We start from the raw sequence: 19,806 nt of genomic DNA, 5'->3' as shown, positions 1-19,806 counted from the left end.
CTATGATTTGGTGAACTATTGTACAAGGTAAAACTCCTTCTGACCTTAGCTCGAAAAAGTCTTGCAGAATGTAGTTGTTCCAAACGCAGATTTATCCTTACCGTGGCCATTAAAAAAGGAGAATATGACCGTTATACATTACCGTGCTTTTTCCAATTTTTTTCCTACTTACAGGTCACTCCGCTCAGTGCAGCTGCAAAGAATGGTCACACTGGTATATTTAGGTTACTTTTAGAGAACGGAGCTGATGTCAACAAAGGAGTATGGGTACGTTAGAAGCAAAAATTGTATTGGTTATGTCAGGTTTAGGCAAAGTTTGAAAGCCCAGTTTTGTATGGTTAGTCGAAGTTTTTTTCGCTGTGGAGAAAAACGTTCCAAAAGTTGCGAGCTCTTTCTATTCGTTTCTTGTTTTTTCTTCGGTAACGATGTAGCGCCAGCCTACTCATAAAATAATTTACTCGCGAGCTACTAGGAAACTTGGGTAGAAAGTAACGCAAACCTGGAAAAAAATTATTTGGAGACCAATGCTCTTTTTAAAGGAAGGGCTAAATTTGTTTGATGGTGGTGACTAGTCGAGAATGTTTAAGTTGAATTATCAGTATTGCATCGTTTACTGCGCATAAAAAATATGTAATCAGGGGAATAAGTGTGCACACGTCCCTTGATCATGGTATTGGTTTTCAATCGATAGATCAGGTAAAGAGGTACGATCGTCTATAGCTCTCGAACGAGCACGGTTACCTATGTGTTCTTTGCCTAATTTTTAGTGGTTAAATTATCCTCTTTAAATTAGAGTAATTGAAAAAAAATCATCGACGGGAGAAAAAGGTACTGCTAAAAGTGTGCACCATGCCGGTTACTCGATGATAGAAATCATGACCTTGAAAGGAACGACTCAAAGGCCGTTTTGATTAAATATGGTTTAAAACTGCGCAGTTTTTCCGGTAGTCAATATCAAACTGTCTCATGCGCTTGAGAGTTTCTTCCCATTAAGTTCTTTTCAAGTGTTACTTTGATAAGCCTTGCTTGAAAAGTTTTAGATGCCCATTATTCCTCGATAGAGTATTCTTTTTTTTGCTTCATTCTTAGTACCCCTTCGAACCATTAATAAGAATTCGTATGATTTGGTGAACTATTGTACAAGGTAAAACTCCTTCTGACCTTGGCTTGGAAAAGTCCTCTTGAATGTAGTTGTTCCAAACGGAGATTTATCCTTACAGTGGCCATTAAAAGAGGAGGATATGACCTTTATTTATTACCGTGCTTTTTCCAATTTCTTTCCTACTTATAGGAGGGCACTCCGCTCACTGCAGCTGTAAAGAGTTGTCAGATTGATATAGTTAGGTTACTTTTAGAGAACGGAGCTGATGTCAACGAAGGAGTACGGGTACGTTAGAAGCAAAAATTGTATTTGTTATGTCGGGTTTAGGCAAAGTTTGAAAGTCAAGTTTTGTATGGTTGGTCGAATTTTTTTCGCTGTTGAGAAAAAAGTTCCAAAAGTTGCGAGCTCTTTCTATTTCTTTCTTGTTGTTTCTTTGGTAACAATGTAGTGCCAGCCTAGTCATAAAATAACTTCCTCGCGAGCTGGTAGGAAACTTGGGTAGAAAGTAACGCAAACCTGGAAAAAAAATTATTTGGAGACCAATGCTCTTTTTAAAGGAAGGGCTAAATTTGTTTGATGGTGGTGAATAGTCGAGAATGTTTAAGTTGAATTATCAGTATTGCATCGTGTACTGCGCATAAAAAATTGTGTAATCAGGGGAATAAGCGTGCACACACCCCTGGATCATGGTATTGGTTTTCAATCGATAGATCAGGTAAAGAGGTACGATGGTCTATAGCTCTCGAACGAGCACGGTTACCTATATGTTTTTTGCCTAATTTTTAGTGTATAAATTATCTTCTTTAAATTAGAGTAATTGAAAAAAAATCATCGACGGGCAAAAAAGGTACTGCTAAAAGTGTGCACCAAGCCGGTTACTCGATGATGGAAATCATGACCTTGAAAGGAACGACTCAAAGGACGTTTTGATTAGATATGGTTTAAAACTGCGCAGTTTTTCCATTAGTCAATATCAAACTGTCTCATGCCCTTGAGACTTTCTACCCATTATGTTCTTTTGAAGTGTTACTTTGATAAGCTTTGCTTGAAAAGATCATCCCCATTATTCGTGGATAGAGTATTCTTTTTTTCCTTTATTCTGAGTACCCCTTCGAACCATTAATAGGAATTCCTATGATTTGGTGAACTATTGTACAAGGTTAAACTCCTTCTGACCTTAGCTTGAAAAAGTCCTGCAGAATGTAGTTGTTCCAAACGCAGATTTATCCTTACTGTGGCCATTAAAAAAGGAGAATATGACCTTTATACATAACCGTGCTTTATCCAATTTTTTTCCTACTTATAGGTCACTCCGCTCAGTGGAGCTGCAAGAAATGGTCAAACTGATATTGTTAGGTTACTTTTAGAGAAGGGAGCATATGTCAACAAAGGAGTACCGGTACGTTAGAAGTAAAAATTGTATTTGTTATGTCCGTTTTAGGCAAAGTTTTCAAGTCAAGTTTTGTATGGTTGGTCGAATTTTTTTCGCTGTTGAGGAATACATTCCAAAAGTTGCGAGCTCTTTCTATTCCTTTCTTGTTGTTTCTTTGGTAACGATGTAGTGCCAGCCTACTCATAAAATATTTTTTCTCTCGAGCTACTAGGAAACTTGGGTAGAAAGTAACGCAAACCTGGAAAAAAAATTATTTGGAGACCAATGCTCTTTTTAAAGGAAGGGTTAAATTTGTTTGATGGTGGTGACTAGTCGAGAATGTTGAAGTTGAATTATCAGTATTGCATCGTGTACTGCGCATAAAAAAATATGTAATCAGGGGAATAAGCGTGCACACATCCCTGGATCATGGTATTGGTTTTCAATCGATAGATCAGGTAAAGAGGTACGATGGTCTATAGCTGTCGAACGAGCACGGTTACCTATATGTTTTTTGCCTAATTTTTAGTGTATAAATTATCCTCTTTAAATTAGAGTAATTGAAAAAAAGTCATCGAGGGGAAAAAAAGGTACTGCTAAAAGTGTGCACCAAGCCGTTTACTCGATGATGGAAATCATGACCTTGAAAGGAACGACTGAAAGGACGTTTTGATTAGATATGGTCTAAAACTGCGCAGTTTTTCCATTAGTCAATATTAAACTATCTCATGCGCTTGAGACTTTCTACCCATTAAGTTCTGTTCAAGTGTTACTTTGAGAAGCTTTGCTTGAAAAGTTGATGCCCATTATTCCTGGATAGAGTATTCTTTTTTTGCTTCATTCTGAGTACCCCTTCGAACCATTAATAAGAATTCCTATGATTTGGTGAACTATTGTACAAGGTTAAACTCCTTCTGACCCTAGCTTGAAAAAGTCCTGCAGAATGTAGTTGTTGCAAACGCAGATTTATCCCAACCGTGGCCATAAAAAGAGGAGAATATGACCTTTACCCATTACCGTGCTTTTTCCAATTTTTTCGTACTGATAGGAGGACACTCCGCTCAGTGCAGCTGCAAAGAATGGTCACACTGATCTTGTTAGGTTACTTTTAGAGAACGGAGCTGATGTCAACAAAGGAGTACGGGTACGTTAGAAGCAAAAATCGTATTTGTTATGTCGGGTTTAGGCAAAGTTTAAAAGTCAATTTTTATATGGTTGGTCGAATTTTTTTCGCTGTTGAGAGAAACGTTCCAAAAGTTGCGAGCTCTTTCTATTCCTTTTTTGTTGTTTCTTTGGTAACGATGTAGTGCCAGCCTAGTCATAAAATAATTTTCTCTCGAGCTACTAGGAAACTTGGGTAGAAAATAACGCAAACTTGGAAAAAAACTTATTTGGAGACCAATGCTCTTTTTGAGGGAAGGGCTAAATTTGATTGATGGTGGTGACTAGTCGAGAATGTTTAAGTTGAATTATCAGTATTGCATCGTGTACTGCATATAAAAAAATATGAAATTAAAGGAATAAGCGTGCACACATCCCTGGATCATGGTATTGGTTTTCAATCGATAGATCAGGTAAAGAGGTACGATGGTCTATAGCTGTCGAACGAGCACGGTTACCTATATTTTCTTTTCCTAATTTTTAGTGTATAAATTATTTTCTTTAAATTAGAGTAATTGAAAAAAAGTCATCGACGGGAAGAAAAGGTGCAGCTAAAAGTGTGCACCAAGCCGGTTACTCGATGATGGAAATCGTGACCTTGAAAGGAACGACTGAAAGGACGTTTTGATTAGATATCGTTTTTAAAACTTCGCAGTTTTTCATTAGTCAATATCAAACTGTCTCATGCGCTTGAGACTTTCTACCCATTGAATTCTTTTCAAGTGTTACTTTGATAAGCCTTGCTTGAAAAGTTGATGGCCATTATTCCTGGATAGAGTATTCTTGTGTTTCCTTTATTCTGAGTACCCCTTCGAACCATTGATAAGAATTCCTATGATTTGGTGAACTATTGTACAAGGTTAAACTCCTTCTGACCTTACCTTGAAAAAGTCCTGGAGAATATAGTTGTTCCAAACGCAGATTTATCCTAACCGTGGCCATTAAAAGAGGAGAATATGACCTTTATACATTACCGTGCTTTTTCCAATTTTTTTCCTACTTATAGGTCACTCCGCTCAGTGGAGCTGCAAGGAATGGTCACAGTGATATTGTTAGGTTACTTTTAGAGAACGGAGCATATGTCAACAAAGGAGTACGGGTACGTTAGAAGCAAAAATTGTATATGTTATGTCGGGTTTTGGCAAAGTTTGACAGTCAAGTTTTGTATGGTTGGTCGAATTTGTTTCGCTGCTGAGGAAAACGTTCCAAAAGTTGCAAGCTCTTTCTATTCCTTTCTTGTTGTTTCTTTGGTAACGATGTAGTGCCAGCCTAGTCATAAAACAATTTTCTCTCGAGCTACTAGGAAACTTGGGTAGAAAGTAACGTAAACCTTGAAAAAAAATTATTTGGAGACCAATGCTCTTTTTAAAGGAAGGGCTAAATTTGTTTGATGGTGGTGACTAGTCGAGAATGTTTAAGTTGAATTATCAGTATTGCATCGTGTACTGCGCATAATAAAATATGTAATCAGGGGAATAAGCGTGCGCACATCCCTGGATCATGGTATTCGTTTTCAATCGATAGATCAGGTAAAGAGCTACGATGGTCTCTAGCTGTCGAACGAGCACGATTATCTATATTTTCTTTGCCTAATTTTTAGTGTATAAATTATCCTCTTTAAATTAGAGTAAATGAAAAAAATCCTGGACGGGAAAAAAAGGTACTGCTAAAAGTGTGCACCAGGCCCGTTACTCGATGACGGAAATCATGACCTTGAAAGGAACGACTCAAAGGACGTTTTGATTAGATATGGTTTAAAACTGCGCAGTTTTTCCATTAGTCAATATCAAACTGTCTCATGGGCTTGAAACTTTCTACCCATTAAGTTTTTTTCAAGTGTTACTTTGATAAGCCTTGCTTGAAAAGTTGATTCCCATTTTTCCTTCATAGAGTATTCTTTTTTTGCTTCACTCTGAGTACCCCTTCGAACCATTAATAAGAATTCCTATGATTTGGTGAACTATTGTACAAGGTTAAACTCCTTCTGACCTTAGCTTGAAAAAGTCCTGCAGAATGTAGTTGTTCCAAACGCAGATTTATCCTAACCGTGGCCATTAAAAGAGGAGAATATGACCTTTATACAAAACCGTGCTTTTTCCAATTTTTTCGTACTGATAGGAGGACACTCCGCTGAGTGCAGCTGCAAAGAATGGTCACAGTGATATTGTTAGGTTACTTTTACAGAACGGAGCTGATGTCAACAAAGGAGTACGGGTACGTTAGAAGCAAAAATTGTATTTGTTGTGTCGGGTTTAGGCAAAGTTTGAAAGTTAATGTTTATATGGTTGGTCGAATTTTTTTCGCTGTTGAGAAAAACGTTCCAAAAGTTGCGAGCTCTTTTTATTCCTGTCTTGTTTCTTCGGTAACAATGTAGTGCCAGCCTAGTCATAAAATAATTTTCTCTCGAGCTACTAGGAAACTTGGGTAGAAAGTAACGGAAAGTGGGAAAAAAATTATTTGGAGACCAATGCTCTTTTTAAAGGAAAGGCTAAATTTGTTTGATGGTGGTGACTAGTCGAGAATGTTTAAGTTGAATTATCAGTATTGCATCGTGTAATGCGGGAAAAAAAAATATGAAATTAAGGGAATAAGCGTGCACACATCCCTTGATCATGGTATTGGTTTTCAATCAATAGATCAGGTAAAGAGGTAGGATGGTCTATAGCTGTCGAACGAGCACGGTTTCCTATATTTTCTTTGCCTAGTTTTTAGTGTAGAATTTATTTTCTTTAAATTAGAGTAATTGAAAAAAAGTCATCGACGGGAAAAAAGGTACTGCTAAAAGTGTGCACCAAGCCGGTTACTCGATGATGGAAATCATGACCTTGAAAGGAACGACTCAAAGGACGTTTTGAGTAGATATGGTGTAAAACTGCGCAGTTTTTCCATTAGTCAATATGAAACTGTCTCATGCGCTTGAGACTTTCTACCCATTAAGTTTTTTTCAAGTGTTACTTTGATAAGCCTTGCTTGAAAAGTTGATGCCCATTATTCCTGGATAGAGTATTCTTTTTTTTGCTTCATTCTGAGTACCCCTTTAAACCATTAATAAGAATTCCTATGATTTGGTGAACTATTGTACAAGGTTAAACTCCTTCTGACCTTAGCTTGAAAAAGTGCTAGAGAATGTAGTTGTTCCAAACGCAGATTTATCCTAACCGTGGCCATTAAAAGAGGAGAATATGACCTTTATACATTACCGCGCTTTTTCCAATTTTTTTCCTACTTATAGGTCACTCCGCTCAGTGCAGCTGCAAAGAATGGTCACACTAATCTTGTTTGGTTACTTTTACAGAACGGAGCTGATGTCAACAAAGGAGTACCGGTACGTTAGAAGCAAAAATTGTATTTGTTATGTCGGGTTTAGGCAAAGTTTGAAAGTCAAGTTTTGTATTGGTTGTGGAATTTTTTTTGCTGTTGGGAAAAAACGTTCCAAAAGTTGCGAGCTCTTTCTATTCCTTTCTTGATGTTTCTTTGGTAACGATATACTGCCAGCCTAGTCATAAAATTTTTTTCTCGCAAGCTACTAGGAAACTTGGGTAGAAAGTAACGGAAACGTGGAAAAAAAATTATTTGGAGACCAACGCTCTTTTTAAAGGAAGTGTTAAATTTGTTTGATGGTGGTGACTAGTCGAGAATGTTTAAGTTGAATTATCAGTATTGCATCGTGTACTGCGCATAAAAAAATATGAAATTAAGGGAATAAGCGTGCACACATCCCTTGATCATGGTATTTTTTTTCAATCGATAGATCAGGTAAAGAGGTACGATGGTGTATAGCTGTGGAACGAGCACTGTTACCTATATTTTCTTTGCCTGATTTTATTGTATAAATTATCCTCTTTAAAGTAGAGTAATTGAAAAAAAATCATCGACGGGAAAAAAAGGTACTGCTCAAAGTGTGCACCAAGCCGGTTACTCGATGATGGAATTCCTGACCTTGAAAGGAACGACTCAAAGGACGTTTTGATTAGATATGGTTTAAAACTGCGCAGTGTTTCCATACCAACTCCTGCACTTCAACGTAAACTCAACAGTAAACTACTGACACTTAAGGAAACGAACGTTCTTGACACCCAGCGGTACTATCGGCTGAGGTGCTCGGTACCACAGCCACCGAAACTGTACGGTTTGCTGAAGCTACACAAACCTGGTTTCCCGATGCGACCTATTGTTTCTTTCTGTGGGTCTCCCACATACCAACTATCCAAGTACCTGACGACAATACTACAACTGCTAACCGACAAATCCAGACATAAACTACAATCCACTGAAGACTTTATTAACGCTAGCAAGACTGTTCAGATACTTGACGACTACAAACTAGTGTCATTTGATGTGAAATCACTGTTCACAAGTATTCCACTTCAATTGGCATTACAATGTAGTGAGACTGCAATGTGACAGTCCACCGACCCACTACCGCTACCGACATACGACATCATGGACTTGCTAAACATTTGCCTAACGTCTACTTACTTTCAGTACAACGGTAAACACTACAAACAGTTACACGGCACTGCCATGGGGTCTCCAGTGTCTTTTGTTATAGCAGAAATTGTGATGCAGAACATCGAGGAACGCGCCCTTTCGACTTGCCGACAAACGATACCTCTTTGGCTACGTTACGTTGACGACACATTCACCGCCGTTCGACACGACGAAATCGACGCATTCCACCACCACCTTAACGAACAAAACACTGACTTACAGTTTACCAGAGAAGTCGAAGAAAATGGCAAACTTCCTTTTCTAGACTGCCTGGTAAGCCACAACGACAACTCATTACGGACGACAGTTTACAGGAAACCGACACACACCGACAGATTACTAGACGAGTCATCCTACAACCCTACATCACACAAAGCCACAACTATCAGAACTCTAACACGACGCGCACAACTAGTATGCGACTCGACAGACAGCTTATCCGACGAGAACAAATACCTTCACCTTGTTTTTTCGAAGAACAACTACAACAACTACTTCATCCGACGAAACACTCACTGACCCACTATCACTACCGAAACAAGCGACACCGCTACCCCTACGACTACAGCAACCATACCGTACATAAAAGGCCATGTCTGAAAACATCTCGCGCGTCTTACTTCCCTTCAATATCCACGTCGCCCTTAAACCTATCACCACACTACGTCAGTTACTAACCAACCTTAAAGACAAAGACGAACCGAGGAACAGACAGGGAACGACTTATAAGATCAATTGTTCCGACTGCCAAGCCTCCTACACCGGTGAGACTGGCAGAAACCTCACAACAAGACTGACTGAACCCAGACGGGCGATGAGGAAAGGTGATGTCAGCAATCACATTGCTGAACACCATCGACTTACCAACCACAACATTGACTGGGACTCTGCGCAATGCCTAACCTACAGCACTGACTATTTTTAACGACTGACTCTGGAAAGCTGGTTTACTAACTTAGAACAGACTCCCCTAAACAGATCTCAACAACTACCCGCTCCATACAAACGACTCATTAATGACATAAACATCACAAACGACCGAAAAATAACGACCTAACTTTACCGACAGATCGAAACAGGCCAATCACGACCGACTTACGTCACTTGAGTCTTACAGCCAATAACATCACGGCAAAACCAACCGATCATTTTACACGAACGGAATAAGAACATTCTACTGACAACAATCATTCACTTGACTCTGCTGATGACTTCCGCACAGGTTGTCGAAACGTCAGTCACTACCACCGACAACAGTCCTTCTCAGGACTACACTCACCCCGACGATTAGACTACACCTTCACTTTGCTTAGAAAGTAACGCAAACCTGGGCAGAAAATATTTGAAGACCAATGGTTTTTTTAAAGGAAGGGCTAAATTTGTTAAGAATTGGAAAACTTCTGAATGCCCTGATTTTGTTATAGATGTGTGCAACAGATTTAAAATGATTTAGTCGTTGTTCATTATACTTAACGGTTAGAAAGTTGTGTGGTGACCAGTTAAAAATGTTTAATTTGAATCCTCAGTATTGCATCGTGTACTGCGCATACAAAATACGTAATCAGGCGAATTAGCGCGTGCACATCCCTTGAACATGGTAATGCTTTTCAGTCAATAGACCAGGTAAAGAGGTACGATGGTCTTAAGCTCTTGAAAGAGCACGTTTAAGTATATTTTCTTTGTTTAATTTTAGTGTACAAATTATCCTCTTTGAAGTAGAGAAATTAAAAAAAAAAACTCATCGATGGGAGAAAAAGATACACCTAATAATGTGCACCAAGCCCGTTACTCGATGATGGAAATTATGACCTTGAAAGGGACGACTCGAGAAACGTTTTGATTTGAACCGTTTAAAAATGTGTAATTTTTCCATAAGTTATATATCAAATTGTCTCATGTGCTTGGGGCGTTCTACATATTAAGTTTTTTTCAAGTGTTACTTTGTAAAGCCTTTCTTGAAAAGTTAGATGCCCATTATTCCCGAATAGAGTATTACTTTGTTGCTTCATTCTTAGTGCCCCCTCTAACTATTAGTATGAATTGCTATGGTTTGATGAACTGTTGTACAGGGTGAAACTCCTTCTGACCTTGTGCTTGAAAAAGTCCTGCAGAGTGTAGTTGTTACAAACCCAGATTTATCCTTAATTTCTTTTTCCTACATATAGGAGGGCACTCCACTCACTGAAGCTGTAAAGAATGGTCACACTGATCTTGTTAGGTTGCTTATAGAGAACGGAGGCGATGTGAACGATGGAGGGGTACGTTAGAAGCGTAAACTGTATTTGTTATATGTAGAGTTTTGTCAGAGTTTAATAGTCCAATATTGTATGGCTGTGTTGCTTCATTCATAGTGTCCCTTTTAACATTGGTTTGAGTTAATATGATTTGGTGAATTGTTGTACAAGGTAATACTCTTACCTTATTTTTGAAAAACGCTTGCAAAGTGTTGTCGTCTGAAAAGCAGATTCGACCATATATCCTTGCGTTGATCATTAAAGAAGGGAGTATGAGCTATATATGTTACTGTACCTTTTCATTGTGTGTTTTTTTTTCCTAGTCTTTTGGGTCCACTCCACTCACTGAAGCTGTAAGAATAGGTAACAATGATATTGTTGGGTTGCTCATAGAGAAAGGAGCTGATCTCAGCAAAGAAGGAGGGGTAGGTTAAATTTGTGATGCGAAGTTTAGTCAAAGTTTGATGGTCAAATTTTGTATGGCTGTTCAACTTATTGCTGTGATCAAAGCGTTTGAGGATTTTGCGTGCTCTTTCTATTTCGTTCTCGTTGTTTCATTCGTAACGTTAAAGTGCCACCATCAGTCATAAAAGGATATGCTTGCTAGCGGTAAGAAAATGTGGATTGAGAGCAAGGCACACCTCGTGAGAAAACATTTGGAGACTAAAGCTTTTTTCAAAAAGGGCTAAATTCTGAGTGCCCTGATTATTTGTTTTTTTGATGTGTACATCGGATTCACCTTGATTAAATCATGCTTTTTCCAATTTTTCTCCTACTTATAGGGGGACACTCCGCTCACCGCAGCTGTAAAGAATGGTCACACTGAGATTGTTAGGTTACTTTTAGAGAACGGAGCTGATGTCAACAAAAGAGGAGGGGTACGTTAGAAGCCAAAATTGTATTTGTTATGTCGGGTTTAGGCAAAGTTTGAAAGTCAAGTTTTGTATGGTTGGTCGAATTTTTTTCGCTGTTGAGAAAAATGTTCCAAAAGTTGCGAGCTCTTTCTATTCCTTTCTTGTTGTTTCTTTGGTAACGATGTAGTGCCAGCCTAGTCATAAAATAATTTCCTTGCGAGCTCCTAGGAAACTTGGGTAGAAAGTAACGCAAACCTGGAAAAAAAATTATTTGGAGACCAATGCTCTTTTTAAAGGAAGGGCTAAATTTGTTTGATGGTGGTGACTAGTCGAGAATGTTTAAGTTGAATTATCAGTATTGCATGGTGTACTGCGCATAAAAAAATATGTAATCAGGGGAACAAGCGTGGACACATCCCTGGATCATGGTATTTGTTTTCAATCGATAGATCAGGTAAAGAGGTACGATGATCTATAGCTCTCGAACGAGCACGGTGACCTATATTTTCTTTGCCTAATTTTTAGTGTATAAATTATCTTCTGTAAATTAGAGTAATTGAAAACAAATCATCGACGGGAAAAAAAGGTACTGCTAAAAGTGTGCACCAAGCCTGTTACTCGATGATGGAAATCATGAGCTTGAAAGGAACGACTCAAAGGACGTTTTGATTATATATCGTTTAAAACTGCGCAGTTTTTCCATTAGTCAATATCAAACTGTCTCGTGTCCTTGAGAGTTTCTACCCATTATGTTCTTTTGAAGTGTTACTTTGGACAAAACTGACTATCACAACAAAATGGACGCACTAGTTAACGACAAACGAGCCTACGAAGAACTCAAACGTGACCCAACTCCTGCACTTCAACTTAAACTCAATAGTAAACTACTGAGACTCAAGGAAACGAACGCCTTTGACACCCAACGGTACCATCGACTGAGGTGCTCGGTACCACAGCCACCGAAACTGTATTGTCACAAGATTATGTTACTGTACCTTTTCATTGTGTGTTTTTTTTTCCTAGGTTTTTGGGTCCACTCCGCTCACTGAAGCTGTAAGAATAGGTCACAATGATATTGTTGGGTTGCTCATAGAGAAAGGAGCTGATCTCAGCAAAGAAGGAGGGGTAGGTTAAATTTGTGATGCGAAGTTTAGTCAAAGTTTGATGGTCAAATTTTGTATGGCTGTTCAACTTATTGCTGTGATCAAAGCGTTTGAGGATTTTGCGTGCTCTTTCTATTTCGTTCTCGTTGTTTCATTCGTAACGTTAAAGTGCCACCATCAGTCATAAAAGGATATGCTCGCTAGCTGTAAGAAAATGTGGATTGAGAGCAAGGCACACCTCGTGAGAAAACATTTGGAGACTAAAGCTTTTTTCAAAAAGGGCTAAATTCTGAGTGCCCTGATTATTTGTTTTTTGATGTGTACATCGGATTCACCATGATTAAATCGTTGTTTACTAGACTTTCCGGCCAGAAAATTGCGTGGTAATGTCGAAAATATTTATAAGGAAAAGGATTTGAAACAAATTTTTCTATTCAGCAATACTTTGAGGAAACTAACACTTATATTTGAAACGATATTTACCGTTGAAAAATTCTTCCAAAGTTCAGTTTTCATTTTTCACTCATAATTCTTTTGACGTTTGGGAATTAAAGTTTTGTTAGCTCCTAAACTAATTTTGTTGCTGGAAAAGGTAGCTTCCCCAACTTTTCAAAATCGAGAATTATTTACTCTATATAGTTTTCACTAAGACTGCTTAGTGGCTGTTAAACAAAATGCAATGTTGGAGCGTGGGTGACACGAGAGGCCTATTTCTTTCTGAAATTGGTACATCTCGGAGCAATCAAAAAGTCTTCTTTCCAGTTTTTGGCCCCTTTGCCCCATGTTCAGTAAATTCGAGCCAGATCATTCTACATAATAAATCGTTTGAGAAGACTTCCTCCACTAATTGTGCTCACTTACAGTCCTCGATCGTGTCGTTTCGTAAGGAGTACCTCTTTCCACTGAAATGCAGACTACTTGGTGAACTTTTTTCAAGTACAACTCCTTAAGATGTCCGGTTACTTCCTTGTAGAATAGAGTTGGCTGAAGTTTCCATTCACATGCAAATTAAACTCATTTTCACAAGAATGGTTGAGCACGACGACTCGTTTTGAAAAGGAGGCCAAGGATATGTGGCGATTGAACGATAAAGATCGTAATGACGTGTTCAATATACTTGCTGTGCAACGAAACAAGCAGAGCTGTACATGCGTCCAACTTGAACTGAGACGGTATCACGAGTGAAGTTTGTGTCTAGCAGCTCATTCATTCATTCTTTTATTCACACTTATTCTACTAAAAATACAACAACGAGAACGAGAAAGAGAAAAAGTAGAGAAAAAAAGAAGAGAGTTTTAACTATACATGAATTTACACAAAGCAGTGGAAAGAGTGTGTAGTAGCCAAAGGAGCCAAGCTTTCGAGTTGGCCACTACCACAGAGCAGTTACGGATGGGTGGAAGTTAAATACACTTAAGGAGATAGCACATATACTAAATAGTTAAAATAGTAAAATAGAGCTCTATGAAAGGTTAAAGTTGTTCAAGATGTCTGCATGCCAAGTAGGAAGAGTATATATTCTTTTTTAAAGCTTTTGGCAGGGAGACACTTTATTTTAATAGGTATCGTTTGCCAGATCTGTGATGCCACCACACTAAATCTTGCTAGACCATAATTGGTTCAGCTCATACTTGACTGAAAAAAGAAAACGAAGAACAAAGGAGAAAAACACTTAGAACCAGGAAACATCTAGCAATAACATGTCAGGGTGACAAGTAATTGATAAAAGAGGGATTCGTGAATTTAAGCTCATAAGTGAAAGAGGTAAATATTTTTTCGTCTTGACGCGAACATAAAAAAATAAACGAAACTGAAATTCTGAGGTTTGACTTCTCATTGGAACTCTTCTTTTTCCCACGCACGAGACAAAGCTGTAGTTTCCTTCTCTTTCTCAATCACATTTTCACTTTTCCCACGCGTATCCTGTTTACCTTACCCTATTTTCAGCCTCCTTTCCTGTCTCCAAAGGCTACTCAATCTTATAAATACAACAATGCTAAAAAACGATAAAATACTTTTACGCATCGCTTTTTGTATGCATAATGTACCTTTTTCTCCCCATAGCTGAGAGGGAAGAAGAAAACAAGTCCGGCTAATTCGAGGTTATACGGTATGTGACTTTGAAGCTTAATAATCACCATATACTCTTCACCCTTCTGGGCGTTGAGTTATACAAAAATGATGATCATATATATATATTTTTTAACTTTCCCTGCGGGGATTAACTTGAGTACCTAGATCCTAAACACAAATGAGTCTCTTTTCCTCCTGTGATGTATATTTGAAGATGGACAAAAGTTCCGACCAAAAAGCCCAATCCACATCAGCGAAAGATACTTAGTGGCTTAAGGACATTTCATCAGAAAAAAAAAAACTGAATTGCCTTTAATGCGGAAGCAAAAACCTGTCTTTCGAGATCAGTAGGTGCACCATTCTGTATTTTCATGCCTATGTACGACAATTACCAAAGTATTTTAATCGCATGTTTCCCGGCAGATGTGCATGAAAGTTGACTCTTCAAAAGATGGTTTTCAAATTTATTTAGATAACTCACCACGAGTAAGGCATGTACTCTCCGCTTTCAATTCAATTTTACGCGCAACGACCCAATCTGCGGATAAAGTTATTTTATGCTTCACGCGTACTATCAAATTGTTCCTGGTAAAGGCTGATGTCTACATGAAATGATAGCTGATATTAATTGTTTGACGGCTGCCTACACCAAGGATATTCTAATACGGATATCCAGATTCAAATAGAAGCTGGCTTCAATAATTAATTCTTTTCTGGAAGGCTCTCTTGTTGTTTACAGAACATTTATCTCCCCCCAGGAGTGAAATGAAAAACTTGTAATACTATGAAACCTGTAAAGATAGTGGGCTAAGAAAAATATTTTTGGATGGCGTGATCTCAAAAGTTTCATTGCAACATATCAATATTAACGCTTTGGATGAGTAAGTAATCCAGGAGTAATAGCACTAGTCTTTGTGCTTTCCTGTCCAGAAAACCTGGTATGGGTTTTAAGAGTTTGAGGCCAGCTTATATGATTGTACTTACTTTGTAGACTTTCTAACTTTTTAAATTTTTACCTGCACAGAAAATGAGCCTAGAGAAATTTCATTTGACAAGAACCGTGAAGGTGAAGCTGACGAGAACGACGATGTAGATACGGAACTCCATTTAGTCAGTTCATATCCGTGCTATGGTCAATATTGAATGACCTAGATGATACCTAAATCGTGTACAAGTTATGTTTTCTTTTTCGTAAATAAAACACTTGTTTACAATTACGAAAACTTTAACACGAAATGGAAGAGGAAGGCCAGTAACCTTAAATTTCGCAAGAATGTGAATGGTTGTACTATGAGGTCAATTGTATGTTCAACAAGTGTTAGAAAAGTTTTCATACATGATTCCATGCTTAATTGAATAATTTTTTTTAAGGTGAATATGCAAAAAAAAGGCAATAGTATGTTATCCAAAATTGATCAGTAATAACGTAATGTTATTTATAGTTTTAGAGTATTAGAAGCGTATAGGTTTTATTTCATATACGATCCCATGCTTAATTAAATAATTATTTAAGATGAATATGCAAAAAAGGTAAATAGCATGTTATCCGAAATTGATCAGTAGTAACGTAATGTTATTTATATTATTAGAAGTGTATAGCTTTTATTTATGGTCAGGTTCAGTTTACTTCTATGTCCAATGATTGACTAATTTGAATGATTGTTATCAAGTGTTAGTTAGCACAGTTTCCGTATATATACTTGTTCGCGACAATAAAAAGAAATCAAAGTTAACATGTGAGCTTGAATGGAATGACTAATCAATTACTTTATAGAGCGTTTTGCTGTTGTTATAGAAGTAGTGGACAAATTTGCTTTTACATGAACTCGAAGCAGAGAACACTGGAAAGTGAATGTTGCACAGAGTAAATGCTAAGCTGTTCGTTAACATTTTTTTCCGTTCGTTGCAAAAATATCTGAGGGATAATAGACACAGCCTTTATTTTGAATGATACCAAAACCATTCTAGTTTAGTGATACCCGCGATCTACCACCGTTTCTGTTGGTTTTGTTTCGTCATTAAGTGAAGTTTCATGCTTGAGAAGTTGCAAAACTTGAGCCGAAGCGTATGTTGCAGGGTTGATAGTTTGTTAAAATGAAAGTCTAGTGCCATAAAACCAAGAATTATGGCGTATCAATGGTATTCCATATCAGCTCCTCCTGGAGCATCGCCATTCATATCTATCTCGAAGTGAACTTCGTCTAGTCCAGCACAAGGAGTTCATACACCCTGCGTTGTGACACCATATTGAAAACGAGAGCAGGTTGTCCTCTTGAACCAATTGTACCCATCTGTCTTGTTTAAACAGGATTTGAAACAATTTGAGGAAATGAAGCTCCGTTGCAGCCATTTTGGGTGGCAAGTGATTGAAAATGAGATGGTAAGATAGATATTTTATGCAGCAATGGCGTCTGCAAACAATTTCTTTGTTCATATCTTGAAGATGAAAACATTCGATATAGGGGAGGAAATTTCTTATAAAGTAAATGTTTTGCTAAAGGAATGAAGCTTTAAAAATGTAGCTTGAAATTAAAAATTGAACCATAGGTAGAACAATCAAGCAAAAGAGAAGGTTTTCTGTGTTATTCCATCTAAACACGACAGGGATTGGGAGAATTCGAGAAAGTTGTGCAAAGTCTCGACTGAACCTCGGGCTTTTTTTTTTATTTTTATTACTCACAATCCTTGGTGTTGAGATGAGGCTGTGTTAACACAGGGAAAATCCTCTTTTGCTGTTATAAAATATTCCTGGAATATTACAGAAAGTGTGACCTCTTAGGAATGTTTGCATAATCTCGTCCAGACACACCTATCGGCCAATGAGAACACTCTTTTCATCTCAATATTTGATAAAGACGCACAATACAAAAGTCCAGACGACGCACCATTAAAGGGCCTCATAGGGGTTTAACCGTCCGCCGTCAGAAGACCTAATATTTAAAGGTCAGTTGTCAAAAAAGTAAATAAATTTTTACCGTCAACCGTCAAAATAGCAGTTCAATGCTTACCCTCGCGTGCTTTCAAGATGTTTCGGATCTCGCCACTTTCTCCATACTCGCTCCTTGCTGCGTGCAGTTGAAGATCTTGTAGGTCATTAAAAGATCTTAAACTGGTAAACCAGTTTCCAGCCTTCCATATGTACTCACTTTATAGCAATGTTTACTATGTTTTACTTAAACTGACAGTTTGAAAATATTCTCATTTTTTTTTTAAATTTTAATAGTTTTTGTTTGAAAACTAATCTGTTCTGGTCAGTGGCCACGCCACGCAGCACGCAACGTTATTCCAACCTTATGTAACGGCTGCCACGCTTTTGCCTGCTGTTAAGGTGGCTCGTACCGGTTTTCATCTTTTTGATGGTTTGTAACTTTGAAAGAATACAACAGAAAGACTGACCAAGGCCAGTTGAACACTTTTACGGGGTTGAATTACATAATCATTGGTTATCCAAAAATAAGTGTCATTTCGTCACTAGCAGTTTCCATGGCAACGCTTTCATAGGCTTATTCAGACGCATTTTTTAGCTTGTGGCTTAAATAATTCGAAAACTAACCCGGTGATCCCCTGATTTTTTTCAGTGATTGCTTTTGGCACTTGAAAAGGAAAATACACAAAGATTTTTAAAAAATTCTACGGAGCGGAATTTCAGAAAATCTACAAAAAGGGCAATTTTCACACATCGCAAATTTCCTTCCGTAGAATTTTCTAGTTTTTTTCTGATGATTCCTTTCGACGTTATTATCATATTGGAACAATAAAAAGAAGGGGTCACCGGACTTGTTTTCATGCAATAGCTTTCGTGAGTTTAGCAATTTCCACGCGCGTTCTCGCGCATTTAAAAATCTGGATTCTATAAGATCGACATTTGCTCATGATCTGTTTTAGCTACCGCTGACAACTGCGTGTGCTCGCGCGAGCACCTACGATCTGATGTTTACAGACGTTTACTGCTAAGAAAATCATTAAACAGCCGTCAAAGACAGCCTCCCGAGCTCATCTTAAAAATCCTACACATGACTTCTGGCTATATCATATTATTTCCTTGAAGTTTCAAAGTCTTCTTCCACTTCAGGTAGATTATCCTTCACTTGAGTTCTTCTTTTTTCGCCGTCACAAGATTTCATATCGGTTAAATATATTTCTTTTAAATGTGAAGTGAAGCAACCTTTACTTCTCCGAAAATCGTCTTCGTTATCTTAGTTTCTATCTCCTGCATTCAAAGTGGCCGCTCAACACATCAAATACAAGCTCTTAAGAAAACTTCTCACAAAAGTTGAAAAATTTCCACGCGCCGCCATCTTTGTTTTGAATTTTCATCTTTTGATCTGGCGCTTCTTTCTCATGTTTCTCTCGCGCGCGTCACGCAAGAGTAACCTGTTTCCCACGCGAGGAAACTGGTACGAGCCACCTCAAGAAGACGTTAACAAACTTGTGCGCGCGCGACTCGCGTGCGCGTGCTTTGAGGTTACGAAGTAATCTCGTAAGCAAATCACGCGGACCCTTTTTAATGTTGATGTGTGCGATTTTTAGAGAAGAGTAGTTGAAGTTTTTTTTAGTTTATCGTTTGGTTGTTGTCGTTTGTTAGAGTAAGTGTCTGTTTGGATTTCCCGTTTCGCTTCCGAATACCTAACTTATATTGAAGTTCGTTTTGGTTCAATTCTTACAAGCAGGACTGTTATGTAAGTGCTAATGTTCCTTTCCTTGTGCTTTTAAATAGTTTTTTTGTGAGTTGGTTTGAGTTTTTAGCTAGCTATGCATCTTGCCTTTATATCGGAATGTTTGGAATGTTGGTTTGTCTATTCGCATTTAGCTTGGCTTCTTCCTTATAAATTCATATTTCAGTTTACGATAAGTACTTGGATACCACGACTACGTTAAATAAAACGATTCAAGGCTTGTCCGTAATCAATCAATCAATCAATCAATCAATCAAAGTTTATTGTCTAACGTGAGGCATGGTTGCCCAATTGCCCGAGCCAGAGGCTCATGTATAAAACGGTAGACTATAAATGAACTATAATTAAAGGTATATTATTAGAAGTACTTAAAACTTTATAGGTAAAAATATATAAGTTTAGAGTACGAGTGATAATTGTAAAATTGTAGGTGATTAATATTGATAGTTAGAAGAGTCTAAACATTATGTTCGGTGAAAGATATTGCAGTAGATGAATATGAATAAGAATGACAATGTATGTGTGCGTACAATAAAAGTCAACTACATGTATTACATTTACAGATTGGTCCTAGAGTACCAAAATCGAAATTCTTAAGTTTACTACAAAAATCGCTAAGCGTAGATGCTGTTTTAATTTCTCTAGGTAAACTGTTCCAAAGGTGACTTGCTTTATATGTAAAGGAATTATGATACGATCTATTATTATACCCTGGTTGCACTAGATTTACACCTTTATTC

General features: G+C 37.8%; 1 protein-coding gene across 1 annotated transcript in view; it reads left to right on the top strand.

Annotated features, from left to right (window-relative positions):
• LOC148724890 (uncharacterized) overlaps positions 1-16,127 on the top strand; it is a 48,443-nt gene extending 32,316 nt beyond the window's left edge. The window contains exons 19-25 of the mRNA XM_088731402.1: positions 175-267; positions 10,292-10,384; positions 10,684-10,785; positions 11,143-11,238; positions 12,238-12,339; positions 14,382-14,427; positions 15,415-16,127. Coding sequence (XP_088587528.1) covers positions 175-267; positions 10,292-10,384; positions 10,684-10,785; positions 11,143-11,238; positions 12,238-12,339; positions 14,382-14,427; positions 15,415-15,533 — 651 coding nt within the window. The 3' untranslated portion in view covers positions 15,534-16,127. The remainder of the gene's footprint in view (positions 1-174; positions 268-10,291; positions 10,385-10,683; positions 10,786-11,142; positions 11,239-12,237; positions 12,340-14,381; positions 14,428-15,414) is intronic.
• The last annotated feature ends 3,679 nt before the right edge of the window (positions 16,128-19,806 follow it).

The sequence above is a fragment of the Stylophora pistillata genome, chromosome 8, assembly GCF_964205215.1.
Source record: "Stylophora pistillata chromosome 8, jaStyPist1.2, whole genome shotgun sequence".
NCBI classification, from domain to species: Eukaryota; Metazoa; Cnidaria; class Anthozoa; order Scleractinia; family Pocilloporidae; genus Stylophora; species Stylophora pistillata.
This window is presented reverse-complemented; position numbering and strand designations above follow the sequence as displayed.